Here is a 15643-nt window from a genome sequence, read left to right as displayed (position 1 = left end):
ATTTTTAAATATTTGAAAGGTACGAGTGACTTGGGATTATTTTATCCAAGCTCCTCTTCCTTTGACTTAATCGGTTTTTCAGATGCTGACTATGCAGGGTCACAGGTTGATAGAAAAAGCACAAGTGGTGCTTGTGAATTTTTAGGAGATTGTTTAGTTGCATGGCATAGTAAAAAGCAAACTTCAGTAGCTCTTTCTACCGCTGAAGGAGAGTACATTGCAGCTAGAAGTTGATGTGCTCAAATTTTGTGGATGCAACAAACATTGCAGGATTTTGGTATTTCTTACTCAAATATTCCTATTTATTGTGATAATACCTCTGCAATTAATATCTCTAAAAATCCTGTTATGCATTCTCGTACTAAGCATATTGATGTTCGTCACCATTTTCTACGAGATAATGTTTCTAAAGGTAATATTGAGCTTATTTATATTTCTACTGAGAAACAGCGTGCCGATATCTTCACTAAGCCTTTAGCTGAAGATAGATTTTGTTTAATGCGTCGTGAATTAGGTATGTGTTCTCTGTAATTTATTACATGATTTTATGTAATTTATATGTTTAAACATGAATTATGTCATTATACTTAAATATATGTTGTGTATTTATTATTTGAGTAATTAGGTTCCTGTTTATGAATTTGTGGTTTTTTATTTTATTTGTCCGTGTGTTTTTGCGTGTATATAGTATTAGATTTTGTAAATCTTTTGATTAGACTTTTCATATCCTTGAAACTCGTGCATGTATCATTCATTCAATACACCACTTCTGTTTTTGCACCTCTTCATCTCCTCTTCCATCTCTAACTCTTCAGTTTCTACTTCTTTTTAAACTCTCTTTCTTAATCTTTTCATTTTCTTTTCTCATTCTACTCTCTCATTCTCTCAAAATTCTATCCTTTCTCTCTTAACCCTAAAATCTTCTTTCTTCCATGGCTCGCCGTTCGAGATCCACCGCTAACCAAACCCCGACCCCTGGTCCGTCTAGTTCGAAGCGTCGTCGTATGGCCGCAGTTGTTTCCGAAGCATCTAGTGAAGCATCTCCTAATTCTTCTGAACGTCATGCAAAGGAAAGCACTACTAAGGCGTGGAACAAGTCCATTCTGAAAGAAAGGTTGTGTGATACTGATCTTCTCTCCAGGATTGGCGTATCATCGTTGTTTGAAGCTGTTGGGTGTGTTGGGTTGTTGTCGCCGTCAGATGTGATCTATCCAGATTTGGTGAAGGAGTTCTATGCGAATTTTTCGATTTTGGCCGACAATATTGTGTTCTCTTCGGTGAAAGGAAGTCCAGTTTGCTTTAAGGCGGATTTACTGGCCAGGCTCACAGGCGTATCCGATCAAGGTCCCTGCCCGTTTACCACTAATCAGGCGTTTGACGAGATTCCTGGATTGCAATATGAGGAACAACTCAAAGCTATTCTCGGTGACAATTTTGTTTCTGTGTCTGTCAAACCATTGGTAACTGATTTAACTCCTATGTGCTTATTATTGTTTAAATTGTTTCACTCGAATGTTTTGCCTCATAAATCTGGTCGTGATAGAGTCACATTTCAGGATTCTATTCTTCTGTCTGTGTTTGTTAAGAAAACCCCTTGTAATTTGGCTTCATTGATTATTTCCAACATGAATCATTGTGCTAAACATGAATCCATGCATCTTCCATACCCTGCTTTGTTAACAAAGATTTTTCAGTATTTTCGTGTTCCTTTTGAGTCTGCTAAATCAGAAAGATTGAATGTTATTTTTGACTTGTCTGTTTTAACTGCGAATGGTCTCGTAGTTTCTGAATCAAATGATTTGTTCTTTGATGATGCCCACCGTTCTGTTGGTGGTTTGCCCAAATCCCCCCATTATGCGTCAGACCCAAATGATCAAAACACCAATACTGTCCTAAATTCGTTGTTTGCTAAGTTAGAAGAGAATTCTGCTGCTTTAGCTTCAATTAATCAGCATTTTGCTTCTGTCAAAACTCTCGGATCACTAACTTCTGAAGTTAGTATTTTAAATGCTTCTTTTGAGTTGTTTAGGAAGTATGTCTGTTCATCTTTGGATGATATCAATGCCAAACTCTCTGTATTGCATACTTCTGATGTCAAGTTGTCTAAGACCATAGATTTTGAGTTTGGGACTCTACAGGAAGGGATGGTTTCCTCTGCTAAGGCATGGGAAAAGGAATTTGTTAAGTTGTTTTTTAAGCTTGGGTCAGAGACTAAATTTCTATCTCAGCAGTTGTCAGCCATGCAAGACAAGAGCAAGATGTATTGGCACAAGAAACGAGACTGGATTGGAGATTGTACTTTAGAAGAAATCACTGCTCCTCTGCCACTCCCTGCCATTCCTCCACCTTCAGTTTTTGGTATGATCAGAGAAGAATACAAGGCAAAGATTTTTGACTGGCTTCGTGAAAGGGACGAAAAGGCACCAGCTCAGGAAGCTTTTGACAAGCTATTTTCAGAGTACGGCTCAGCTCCAGTGTTTCCTTCATCCCAGAACAAGGCTTCTGGTTCAGGCAAACGCAAAGCTCCAGTTAATGTTGATGACGATTCTGATTAGAGGACCCTTTTATGATGAAGGGGGAGAAATTATGATATTTTTAAGACGTTTGTTCATTTTGGTTTTTCAGACTATGTTTCTTTGATTATGTGTTGGTGTTTGAACTTAATTTTTTGATGGATGATTTTATGTGTTTAACTGATATTCTGGATTCGTTTATGTGATTAGATAAAAATTACAACTGAACATCCTGGTTTATGGATGGGTTGTCTTCTGTTTTAAGTGTTTAATGTTTGAGACTGTTTCTTTTATGCATATTGATCTAGTGTCTCATTCATTCTTTAGTTGTCTCATTCTCATAATAATTGCACATATTATAAACTGCAATATATTCTGTTATATCTAACTTTGTTTTACAGGCCTTTAGTGTTTTTGATAGGGGGAGCATTTATGCTTTCTTTGTCATCATCATAAAAGGGGGAGAATGTTAATCTACGAGTTTATGATGATATTCAGATTGCAACATAACAGCAGTTTAAAGTCCAGAGATTGCAGTGATTCAGATTTTCCAGGAGACTATTTCTCAGGATTAGGTTTGTTAGGGTTTTATGTATATCTTGTTTATCTGGATAAACCTTATCTCAAACAAACCTACCACTTTATCTTATAAATCAAGTTTAAATCTCTCAAGCCTTATCTTTACTTGATTTATCTTTTTCAAATGTACTAACAGATTAGTTTCAAAGTTTCATTCAAATATTTTCAAACAAACTTATCTTCCAACCTTATCTTGTGTTTGAAAATAAATCTGTTAGAACTTTGCTTATAAATACAACTCTTCATTTCAGATTTGTAGCTAACACTTTCACGAGAATCTTTCATCATCTGAAATCATTTTCTTGTTTCATACCCGAGATATTCATATCCAGAAAAACAAGAAACCTAGTTTGAGTTGTAATCAATTTGTTTATTCTTGTACGTGTGTATTCATATCAACTTTGTGCCGGGTTGTGGCAAGCTTAATTTCAAAGTATAGCAAGGTAGCTAGAAGGCTAAGGAATAGCAGTGGGCTAGGTAGCAAGGTAGCTTGGGAAAGGGTTTCTTTCAGGTGCTATATTTGTAATCAAGGAAAAGACTGTAAGTTCTTTTATTAAAGTTGATATAATACATTCTCTATGCTTGTTGGCATGGGGACTTGGATGTAGGCCATAGACTAGGTGTAGGGGCCGAACCAAATGAAAACTTTTGGTATTTTTACTTTTCAGTTTTCAGCATTCTGCATTTTATTTCTGTTATTTTTTTTCTGCAGTGTAATTGAGACTGTCCCATACCCTGTCTCATTTGTAAAGGGACTGTCCCATTTGCATAAGAGACTGTCCCATTTGCCTTATCAGTTAGAATATTATTTTATCTATCGAGCCATCGAATTTCAATCTCATCCGAAATATATATGACCCTGTAATTTTTGACTTTTTTTCTCGAAGTTTACATATCTTCAATTTCTTTCACTTTCTTCCTCATCTTCTTCTCCCTATATTTATAACCCCCTTCCATCTATGTCATCATCATTCTCATATCGATTACTACTTATAACAATATGGTCACTATGAACTGGAGTATGCCTATAACTCATTACGCTACAAGTATAGTGTCCGTTTGGAAAATCTTAAAATAAGTAACTTATAACCTAAATCGAATAAGTGACTTAAAAGTGATAAGTAGATGAATATTTATAAGTTGTATAAGTGTTTGGATAATTTTACTTATAAGTCAGAATTTTTTTACTCAAATAAATTAAAATAAATAATTTTTAAAAATAATTATCTTCATTCTTGAATTTTAAGTTAGGTTAACATTTAAAAAAAATATTTTTAAAAACTAAAGTAATTAACAAAACAAAAAATCAAAATAAGTTGAGAAAAAGTACGTCATTGCTAACATTCAACTTATCAGCTTATAAGTTGTAAATTCAACTTATAAGTTGGATAGACAAACACTGGTCGATAAGTTGTTGCGGGCTTATATTAACATTGAATATTTTGTTGTCCTGGCCCTCAAACATATAATATTAGCTCTAAACTCGGAGGCAACATATGTAATTATGAATACATACCGGGCCATCTTGTCCCCCTTGGGAGTACGAAATCCGTTAATGAGTACCGCAGTGGCGGTGCCACTAGGGTAACTCAGTTTGTAGTCTATTACCATAATCTGTAGAACATAAGTATGATAAATTGATGTCAAAGGAACCCCGTTACGGGTTTTTATATTATTCTAACACTCCCCCTCACTCAAAACTCCAATTTTGGGTCGAATAGTGGATCATGGGTGACAATCTTTGGGGCGTAAATTTGCATTTCGTGTCACTCATAAATTGTGAGAAATGTTGGGGTGGCAGAAATCGAACTTGAGTCATCTACCAGCCTGAGCTTTGATAGCATATTTACTTTATAAATTAAAAAGTGTCAAGCCATTGATATAGAAATAGAGAGTTACAGTTGGAAGAAAACTAAAGAATTACATTTCTCCGATTGTCCTTGGTCTCTACAACAGCTGAAGGCCGTTATGATTTGTAAGTTTTGATTAGCTATAGTTAAGTATATATATATAGTGAATGATTCAGAGATATTCAAGTCATTAAGATTTCAGATGATCAGATATGGTTCTAAATAAAATATAGGAGTAGACTTTCCCTGCATTGATGCCCAAAAAAATGCCCATTCACCTCATTGAGACCCATGCTGATTATTAAAATCCTTTCTTACAACAACCAGGTTCTTGTCTTTTTCTTGATATTAAGCATGTTCTAAAAATCCCCGATTTTTAAAAAAATCCCTGATTAATCCTTAAAAAATATTTGACCGATTTAAAATCCGATTAATATTTATAATTTTTTTGAATTATATATTTCATAATAAATAAGGTAAATATATGAAATATTATTAAAATATTTAAATATATCCGATTTTTGTTCCGATTAATCCCCGATTTGCCGATTAATCCCTAATCAGTACCTAAACCGATTAGTACCGATTACCGATTTTTATAACCAACCGATTACCGTTTTTTACAACCATTATTAAGTATAATTACTCCTGCAACTTGAATTTTACTGATTGCTACATTGACCATGAACTGGATTTGAATCACTTGACTAAGGGGTCATTTGTTAAATCTGAATCATTTTTTCTGGACGATTAAAATTCTGAACGATTGATAATCTGAATGCTGGACTGTTAATCCTGTTTGGTAAATAAATATCAAAATTTCTGAACAATAATATTTGTTGATCATATCCTTACGTATATGTAAAAATTAATTTGTATTTTAATCTTAATAATCAAATAACAATTTACACGTATTTTAAAATTTTAATAATAAAAACATACATATATTTTGAATAAATATTATCCATTTAAAGAGTAAACAATATTTTCAGTCGTAAACAAGAAAAATATATAATTGTAAGTTTAATTTTAAAATTATTAAACAAATTTTAGACAAATGTATTCATAATAAAATCCACATAATTATTTGAATATAAACATATTTAAAAACTAAAAATATAAGTATAAATGTTAAATAAAATTAATATATGGCATGGAATTTTAATTTTATACTTTTTTTAAGAAAATCACCTATGTATTATAAATAAATATATTATATTTTTGCATTATGGTCCAGTGGTTTGATATCACTTGATAAAACTTACTATATCCTGAGGTTACATGAACCATCCAGCTATATTTTTTTGAATTAGTCGTCCAGCTAAATTCTTGGCTCATCCAGCTAACAAAATTTTTTATCAAACAATCTGAACAGGTGATTCAAGCCTCATCCAATACTTTTGGTATGTTACAGGGGTTAACAAATGACCCCTAAGTCATTAATCCAAAGGATTAGAAAGGAGAAGGCCGATTATATAATCACAGTTGACTTGGGAATGCCGGTGTGGATACAATCCGAATATAAGATCAAAGATCAAAGCTGGTTGTGAATGAAATATAAGGAGAGGTAGTCTACTGCAACAACCTGGCTCTTGTCTTTTAATAAGTAACTAGTTGATAATCCCTATTAATCACGGTCCTAGATCAAAATATCAATTTTATATATTGATTATAGAAATTAATTCTATATTATAATTAAAATATATAATAAATAAAATTATACTATTATTATAATTTTTCTTTTGAAATTATATGTATTTTTCATTAACTCAAATTTTATTAGAACAACAAATTACAACAACAAACTCAACGTTATTATGTCTCCGTTGTCTGAAAAGACACAAAAATGCTTCCATTTTATTATTTTTAATAAAAAATAAAAAAGAATTATACAAAAATAGAAATATCGTAACTATAATATGATTTCAACAATTTATATTTCGTTAAAAACAACATAAAACTCTACATGAAATAGAAATCTAGGTGTGAAATCAAAATACGCCGTAATCGTACTAAGATGAAATCAAGTACCCTATCAAAATTTAATTTAGATTTCTACGGAAATAGAATTGTAATCATAATACGGTTTGAACACATTTATAAAAATAAGAAAAAAGCATGACTTCTAAAATTCAAAGCTGGTTGTGAATGAAATACAAGGGGATACTACTACAACAACCAGGCCTTGTCTTTTACTCCCTCCGTCCCTCCCAAATGTTTACATTTGGGTGGGGCGCGGAGTTTAAGAAAAATGATAAAATAATGGAGAAAAGTTGAAAAAATGAGTAAAGTAGTGGGATCGATTAATATTATATGTATAAAGTGTGTATAGTGGAGGAAAGTAGTGGATGTAGTTAATTTAAAAATTATAAAAACTTTACTATTTTTGGAAAATTTTGAAATGTAAACAATTGGAAGGGACATCCCAAAAAGAAAGTGTAAACAAATGGGAGGGACAGAGGGAGTAATAACTCATATATGATACTAATGTACATGTTTACCACATAATTAGAGCTAATTGCTCATTAATTTTTAATTACCATGCATGTCACGCATGTTTTGAGCAGCTATGTTTTTTACAGAAAAAAATACAATAAAGCATTGACCAGGAACTGTCCTATAATTCATTACAGTATTAAAAAAGAGGATGCTGATTAGATAATCACAGGTGACTTATAACTGCCTCTATGAACTCAATCAAGAGGTGATCAACATATGACAATCATGCAAGTCTTAAACCAAGCATAAATGACAATCACGTAGACGTAGCTTCATAACATATCATGTTAAGTTCTCATAAAATTTGGAGAAGATATTAATCGACAATGATTTATAAATTATTGGACTCTTCTATGTCGATATTCCAGAAAATTCCATTTAAACTGGATTATATAATCATCAGAAACAATACCTTTATCCATCAACGCAACCGTTGATTTCAATAATTATTTCTAATACGAATTATTTTTAACACTCATATAATTTTGAATAATATATTTTATTTTAAAATTATTAATATATAAATATAGATTTTAATAGTTGAAAAATAAATTGAAGAACATAATAAGTTATAATAATATATGTTTTATAATAATTCGAGACATGACTGAAAATAAATAATATAATATGTAATGTATTATTCACGGGACTCGAAACTTGAACATGTAAAAATTGTTAAAAATAAATAATATAAAAGTTTAAATATAATACGCTGTTGACGGGATTCGAACTCTGAACCTAAGATAGCAGCTTAAATATTAATATAATATTATTTTATTATTACATCCAATGGTTTCCATCTATCTATTTTTAAATCTGACAGTTGATATTTACCGTACCAAACAACTGTAACGAACAACCGATCAACTACCAAATAAAGGGTGTTCTGCTTATAATAATATAGTATAAATATATATATATATATATACATACACGCATACATACTCATATATTCTTATTTGTCATATTTGTTACCTCCACTACAACAAAAATTACTAAAATCCACCGCCAAATATCGGTGGAATTTATCTATAATCGACCATATTCGGTGGATTTTAGTATAAAATCGACCGAAACATGTTGGTGGCTTTTAAGAGGGTGGATTTTAAGTTTTGCGGTGGAATTTATATAAAATCGACCGAATCTTTGGTCACTTTTATAAAATTTGAAATTTGAAATTTTGTGAAAATTTGAATCTCCCCCCTAAATAAATTATACCAAAATCGGTTGATTTTAACATTAAATATTTCAAAAAAAAAAAGAACCACCCCACCTATGAACCGCCGACCACCACCGGAAAAAATTTCAGAAGTCTTTGAATTGATAACTATGTTGCCAACATTTTGAGCACTGGCTTTACAGGATGTGGAGCTCTAGGCACTGCTGCATAACATATAAGATATAGTATACTTAGACATCCTAGAATATTCAGACTTCTAGAACATACAGACAATTCAGCGACATCAACTCTCTCAAAACAATCACAGCTACTCGTCTGATCGTGGACGCGCAACTGAAAGCCCCCGTTGACACATTCTGTTTATGCAGGATGCTATTAACTCTATCGAGAAATGTCGAAAGCCTGTCATTGTCTGTATTCATGGTGCTTGTATTGGAGGTGGGGTTGATGTGATCATTGCCTGTGATATTAGGTTTTGTACTGACTCGGCTTTTTTCTCGGTTAAGGAAGTTGATCTTGCTATTGTTACTGATCGCGGGATGCTTCAGAAGTTGCCTCGGTTGTTGGTTATGCTAATGCTATGGAGCATTGACAGTGAGAAGAGGGGAGGGGAGGGGAGGGGGTGGGAGGGAGTGGTGGGTGGGATTAATTATATAGTGATTGTTAACATATTGTTAAAATATTTAAACATACTGTTAACATAAAAACCACCGAATATGGTTATTTTTGTTGTTTCCGATATTTGTAATTTTTGGAGGGAAATTTCCCGCCTATTATTATTGAATTTAATAAAAAAAAGGACAACAAAGATTAAATTCCATCGATTAAAAGCGACCGACTATAAATTCCACCGATTAAAAGTGACCGCACTTAAATTCCACCGCACGCGGTGGATTTTATTCATTCGTCAATGAAAATTCTAGTTGACTTCAAATTCCACCCAAATCGGTGGATTTTAATGTCGGTGGCTTTTAGTTGGTGGAATTTAGTTATTTTTGTTGTAGTGCTCATCCTCCAACATAATGAAATGACGAAATATTATATTAAATTTAATAATATAAAAAATAAAATAAATTATTCACTATTAATCTTTCTATGACACATATCATATACTCATACCGTCCCATAGATTGTTAACATCGTTGTTAGACACGGAGAGTAAAAAATGAATTATGTTAAAAAAAATGGGGGTATATTTTGAACCTATTACAAAAATAATATGTTATTTTAGGAAATCTTAACAATCTGTTGCAACATCCAAAATGGAAGTTATTGGGACGGAGAGGATCATATGACATTCAATGAACAAATTACAATACTGACATCAATTGCCTATATAGTTTGAATCATCACTCACATTTCTAACACATAAACGCATTAAAACAATTATAAATAAATTAATAATTATTTTATATTTAAAGTGATTGATATACATTATGAACACATAATTATTTGTATTTTTTTTTTGACAAAATGCTTTTTATAAATTGCATCAACCAAAATTACAACTTAATTTCAATAGAAACAAAACTCCCATCGAAAAAAACACAGTCAGGATTAAACAAATAAACGAGCTAAGCAAATAGTCGCTTATGTTTTCAGACTGTTTAACATCATGAATCTCACGATTCTTTGAATGAAAAAAGATTAAAATAGCTTCCTGATCGATCATACATGCACCAATCCTGGAACTAGTAATATCACAAATGACCTTCACATACGCACCACCTGTAGCCCAATGTTCAGAAGCACCCAAGCTATCTACATGTCAAAAACCGGCTATAGACAAGCCGGGGGTGAAAGATTTCAAAAGATGATCACATTTTAGTTGTGAAAAGTAAGTTCTTGGCACCAGCCCAAATTTAAGGCACGAAAAACAGATCTCCCACAAAACCACATAAATTATTTTCAAAGTAGCCAGATTAACCCAAGCATGACTAAGCAAAAATATAACAAACACTCCAAAAGGAGAGACAGATACACACTCCAAGAGGAGAGACACACAAATACCCAAAAAAATTGGATTTTATTGAAAAGAAATCAACGAGAATAAAAAATGAAGGGATTGGGGCTTTCCACTGGAGAAAATCAGTAGAAATCCCTCGATTTACTTGAAAATTGACAAACCCTATGAGAGGGGACAGAGGAGGGAGGCTTACTTGTATTTAGTTTACTTTATAAACATTAACATATTACAAATATCTTTTAATGATAAGGTAGCAAAAAATGATACTAACATAATTTGTTACTTTATACGAATACACCATTGCAAAAATACCCCAATTACTCGTGCTTATATAAATAAACAAATAAATTATTCATTTATTTGATAATAACATAAATATATGGTCAATAATTACATTAAAAACTGGCAAAAAAAAAAATAATAATAATTTCAATCAGCACAATTTAAAATATGTATGTATATTGTACGGGTTACAAAGTTAGTTAGCCTCTTAATTGTTCAGAGCCAATTATGTATATTTTATTTAAGTAGTGTGTTAAGATACTACCAGACATGTTCTTTGAGATACTACTAGACATGTTCTTAGAGCAACTCTAAGAGATTGACAGAGTGCTTGTGTGTTCCTTAAAAATAATATAAATAAATATGATCCTAGTTATTTAAGACATTTTAGGGTAGGACAACTCCAACAACAATCCATATTCTAGTTCCTTAATATTATAATAATAATAAATTCAAATCCTATTCATATTTTCTTAAAGAAGAGAGAGAAAAAGATGTGAGAGAAGTAGGGTGAAAAAGGAGGGAAATGAATATTTAATTAATGAAAATAAGATAAGGAATTGTTATGCATTCCTCATCTTTAAGGAAGCAGAAGTGGATCTTAAACTTTTAGGGAATTAGTGGGATTCTCTTGGAGTGCTAATTTGGATTCAATCCTTAAAATTTTAGGTAATGATCCATTATAAGTAAGTTGTTGAGTTGCTCTTATACAACAAATTTTGCGAACAGTAAGATAGGTTGAGTAAATGCTAGAAACCTAAATAATATTACAAAGTATTTTCTCAAATTGTGATGCAATTGATGACTTTTTCCTGTCATGATACTTCACTTGGTAAACTAATATGGGAAAAATTTAGAGCTTCCTTGTTCTACTCGAGAGGCTATTCTTTGCGGAATTTTGTCTACGTTAATTTCACTACAAAATTCTATTCGAAAAGTTTTTAAAGAAGGTAGAGCTCCTTCGTCAACTTGTAATTCTTCCAGGCCCCAGAGTTGACGAAATGTTAGAAATTGCAGACATGGAAATGCATCTGCACTGCATACCATTTTCTTCCCTTCGTAAGAACCTCTTTCCAACCGAAGAGCAGTGAGATTAGACAAACTTTCCAAAGTGAGCATTGGATCTTTTCTGAAATCAGTGTAACGTAAAGCTAAATCAATGACTGAATCTGGCAGCAAACTCAATTCTTCTGGATCTTTCATCTTCCCAATCAACACGACCGTCTTGAGACGTTTGCAAGACGAAAGTGGTTGGACCGTCGAAAAACTAAATCCCTTAAAAAGGTGCAATGTCTGGAGATTTGTCAAGTTAGCTATGGACTCTAAAGTGTCTTTTTTTTCTTCTTCTTCTCTTTCATAATTTGCAATACAAAGTGTATGAAGATTGGTCAAATTGACGGTATTAATATGGAACCATTCTGCATACGATATGTAATTTACATTCCGGAGTTTTGTTTGGTCGCTGCAAATATTCAATTTCCCTTCATATGATCCAAAGATTAGATGCCTTATTTCTTTCAACTTGCACATCTCTTTAGGAAATTCGTACTTCGAACCAGCGAAAGTAATAAGCGAGCCACGAAGAGTTTGCAACTTTTTGAGTCTGCCTACTTGGAGGAACTGCTAAAACTTTTCCATAAACACCGCCCATTAAACCTAAGAACTTCAGAAGAATTAAATCTCCTATTTCCTCGGGTATACTCTCTGCATTTCCAACACACCTCAGGTCCAGTACTTTAAGATATTTAAATCTTGTGTACATCAACTTCACTTCTTCTACTTCCGGTGCAACAGTAGTTTCTTTAGTTATTGCTAATGACCGCAACTTTGAAGTATCAGAATTAGGCCCAAGTACTTTCAAGTACTCACCAATTCCATTATAAATGGCATGTCGTGATTGTCCTTGCAACGAAAGGACGGGATTTGGATGTTTTTTACTTGAGTCGAAAATTCCCAATATCTTGTTCACCATGGCCTTCTCAATGGCAAGATCACGTACAAGATCATGAATCCGGCACATCAAAACTTGTCCTTCCGGGGAGAGTAATTCTACCTGAATCATATTACGATTAATAAGCTCATTTACATAATCCTCAGCCACGTCCTCCATGTCTACTCCGTCTTCTTCGTCAGCTTCTGATATGAATTCCTCTGCAATCCATAACAACTTTAAGTCGAAAACATCAATAGTATGGTCTTCCGGAAACCTTGCAAGGTACAGAAAACACTGTCTCGTTGGGAGAGACAAGTCATCATAACTCAAGTTCAGTAGTTCTTCGATCTCTGAGGACTTGCCCTTCAATTTTCTCCAAAGATGGTCCTTCACTTCTGACCAAAACGTAAACGTCTTTTTTTGCAATAATAGTCCACTCAGGATTACGATTGCAAGTGGTAAACCTCCACATTTACCTACCATCTCTTTACCTAATACCTCCAGGTTTGGGGTCGGTTTTGTTCTCTTACAGAACAATTGCCAGCTCTCATCTGCTCTCAGAAAACGGAGTTCATGGACAAAACATGTGTCATCTATACCCTCAGCCACTATTTTGTTCCGCGTAGTTATAATGACTCTGGCACCGTTCTTCTTGTCTGGAAAAGCATTTTTAATCTTTTTCCAAACCTCTACGTCCCAGATATCATCAATCACCACAAGATAATGTTCAACATTTAGCAGTATGTTTCGCAGGTGCCTCTGCAACTCAACCTCTTCCATCTCGTTCAACAAATCTTGTTTATCTTTTGTAAAGGACTTTATTATCATCCTCAGAACATGTGTGATTTCATATTCCTCGGAGACACAAACCCAAGCACGACTTTTGAAGTGACTCAATGCACTAGAGTGGTACAACTTACTAGCAAGTGTAGACTTGCCCAACCCACCCATTCCATGAATGGAAATCAATTTAAGGAAGGGATCTCTATTTCCAAGTTCAGCCAACAAAGTCTGAACATCATCCTGAAAACCAATAACGTCATCCTCATGGTCAAATGAAGCTGCTCTTAGAAATGTTCTCTTTCTTTTTTGCACGTCGGGAGTGTTAATGATTATGTCGTTGATACGGTATTCGTCTCTCCTACTCTTGATCCCGATGATTTTTACTTTGAGTGACTCGATGTCATTACCGATGTCATAAAGATTGGCTTCTTTCTTGCAGATGCAGATAAAGCTCCGCATACGATCCAGAACACCGCCATGCTCATGAGCTGCATGTTCTTCTTGCTGGGCGCTAAACCTCTCCAGGATAATGAGAGCTTGATTTGCCACATCTCTGACGCTGTTTGTCCAGAGGCGGATATGATCCGATCCCTGGTGTCCTTCTGCAATTCTTACGGAAATAAGCAGGTAGCCCAATTCATCTTTGAGCCACTCTATACCATCTTTTACTCCAACCCTGATGTTAACTTGTTGGGTAACAAATTCACTAAGTTTTTCAATTGTAAAGGATACAACAGCATCAACCATTCTTCTTTATCAAGAATATAGCAAAGTGTGTTTTGATGATTTAGAATAAATCAAAGAGATCTGAAGGATATTTTACTATGGTCTTTTTGAGTGAGGCGGGTAATCGAAGAGATCTGAAGTATGATTTGCAAGTTTTGCTTAGCTATAGTTTGGTATTATATAGTGAATGATTCAGAGATACAAAGTCATTAAGATTTCAGATGATCAGATGTGGTTCTGAATAAAATATAAGAGTAGACTTTCCCTGCATTGATGCCCCTTAGGGTGCACTAAAAAATGTCACTCACCTCATTCAGACCCATGTTAATAATTGAAGTTCTTTCTTACAACAACTTGGTTGTAAAAATTATAGTAAGGAATAGCTTGAAGGCCTTTATGATTTTTGATATTTGTTTGGCTTGATACAAAGTAAATACAGTAAATGGCAAGTCATTGACATAGCAGAAGATGAGAGCTGGTTGTGAATAAAAAATACAACTGATAATAATACCAAAGAGTAGACTTCATTGAATTCTCCCTTGCAACAACCAGGCTCTTGTCGTTTACTTATCAAGAAATATGTTAAAATTAAATGAAAATGCAGGTGGGAATACAATCCCAATGTGATCACACTCTGACTACTTCAATTTAATTTTAACATAACTAGTATTTTTTAAAAAAATTTATGAAAAAATCACTACTGGAGCATTGACCATGACAAGAGGAGTAACATGTTATGTTATAAGTTGCAGTTTAGAAGTAATGAAGATGAAAGTGTAGAACTCCATTAATGGATAACCAAAACTATACAAAACAATTACATCAGAGAGAGAGAGTCTTGTAGAGTAAGCTAAAATGATAGAAATCTAACTAACTAATTTGTAACTAACTATTGCTAATATATACAGAATAATTAAGATATCTAATCCTATCTACAACTTGACAAAGTGTTAGGTGAATTGCTGTTGTGCTGACGTGGAGAATCTGTTGTGGAGGAATATACATCTGGTGAGGAATGTACAGCTGGAATTCAATCAATTAGCTCAACACCCCCCCCCCTCAAGCTTGGGATGGATGTAGACATGCCAAGCTTGGACTTTAACTGATTAAAATGAGGAGAAGACAAATTTTTTGTGAAAACATCAGCTAGTTGATCATTTGTGGGTAAATAGGATAATTGAATCAACCCCTCAAGAACTTTATCTCGAGTAAAATGACAATCTATGTCAATGTGCTTCGTACGTTCATGGAAAACAGGATTTCGGGCTATGTGCATAGCAGATTGGTTATCGCAGAACAAAGTAATGGGTTGCAGGTCATGAATACCAAGAT

At 33.4% G+C, this 15643-nt stretch overlaps 1 protein-coding gene across 1 annotated transcript; it reads right to left on the bottom strand.

Annotated features, from left to right (window-relative positions):
* Positions 1-11162: 11162 nt before the first annotated feature.
* On the bottom strand, positions 11163-14872 carry LOC141721543 (putative disease resistance RPP13-like protein 3). The gene has a single exon (XM_074524492.1). It carries the CDS (start codon positions 14330-14332, stop codon positions 12404-12406), a length of 1929 nt encoding a protein of 642 aa, XP_074380593.1. The 5' UTR covers positions 14333-14872; the 3' UTR covers positions 11163-12403.
* Between the last annotated feature and the right edge of the window lie 771 nt (positions 14873-15643).

This window comes from Apium graveolens, chromosome 4 (assembly GCF_009905375.1).
Source record: "Apium graveolens cultivar Ventura chromosome 4, ASM990537v1, whole genome shotgun sequence".
NCBI classification, from domain to species: Eukaryota; Viridiplantae; Streptophyta; class Magnoliopsida; order Apiales; family Apiaceae; genus Apium; species Apium graveolens.
This window is presented reverse-complemented; position numbering and strand designations above follow the sequence as displayed.

Excerpts from the sequence above, each read along its gene's own strand:
- LOC141721543 (XM_074524492.1), bottom strand. The coding sequence starts at position 14,332 with ATGGTTGATGCTGTTGTATCCTTTACAATTGAAAAACTTAGTGAATTT.